Source organism: Fulmarus glacialis, unplaced genomic scaffold (assembly GCF_000690835.1).
Source record: "Fulmarus glacialis isolate BGI_N327 unplaced genomic scaffold, ASM69083v1 scaffold47709, whole genome shotgun sequence".
Classification (NCBI taxonomy): Eukaryota; Metazoa; Chordata; class Aves; order Procellariiformes; family Procellariidae; genus Fulmarus; species Fulmarus glacialis.
Genome location: NW_009232261.1, coordinates 1 through 558, shown reverse-complemented (window position 1 = coordinate 558; position 558 = coordinate 1). Strand labels below are relative to the sequence as shown.

The window sequence follows — 558 nt, the reverse complement described above, 5'->3', positions numbered from 1 at the left end:
GCTAAATGACTTGTACGGACACCTATATGTACATTGTAGTTGTCTAAATTTAGATGGGATGAATTCCAGTAAGGCTCATTAAATTTTAAATAAATTGAACATACAGCTTGCTCAAGCTAAAGGATTTCTATATCTGTGACTGTGACTTTATTTTTTATAAAAAATAAAATTTCAGAATGCCCTTGTTATGGAGACAAGTGACAAATATGTAAATATGCATATTTATTCTGACTTAAATACAAGAATAACAATGATAATCATAAAATAACTTTCTCTGTAAATGTCTAAACCAAAGCTCAGAATCAATTAATAGATTTTTCTTACTGCTAGTGGGTTTTGGAACAAGTCCTAAATACTTATATGTGTTATGCATTATGTATTATGCTTTTCCATTATTAATCAAATTTAACATGAGAATATAATGTAATTTTAGTCATTATAATGAATGTGTTATTTTTATTACAATGTCATACTTATTTTGACCTTTGTTGTAAGAATGGAGTCAATGGAGATTGATCCTGTACCTTCACCAATGAGGAAAGTAAGTGGGGTTTTTTT

General features: G+C 28.1%; 1 protein-coding gene across 1 annotated transcript in view; it reads left to right on the top strand.

Moving 5' to 3' along the window:
- The window catches only part of RNF212 (ring finger protein 212), a gene marked incomplete at its 3' end in the record, with an annotated part of 14,493 nt that extends 13,952 nt beyond the window's left edge, over window positions 1-541 (top strand). The window contains exon 8 of the mRNA XM_009584834.1: window positions 496-541. Within this exon, the coding sequence (XP_009583129.1) occupies window positions 496-541 (46 nt within the window). The remainder of the gene's footprint in view (window positions 1-495) is intronic.
- Between the last annotated feature and the right edge of the window lie 17 nt (window positions 542-558).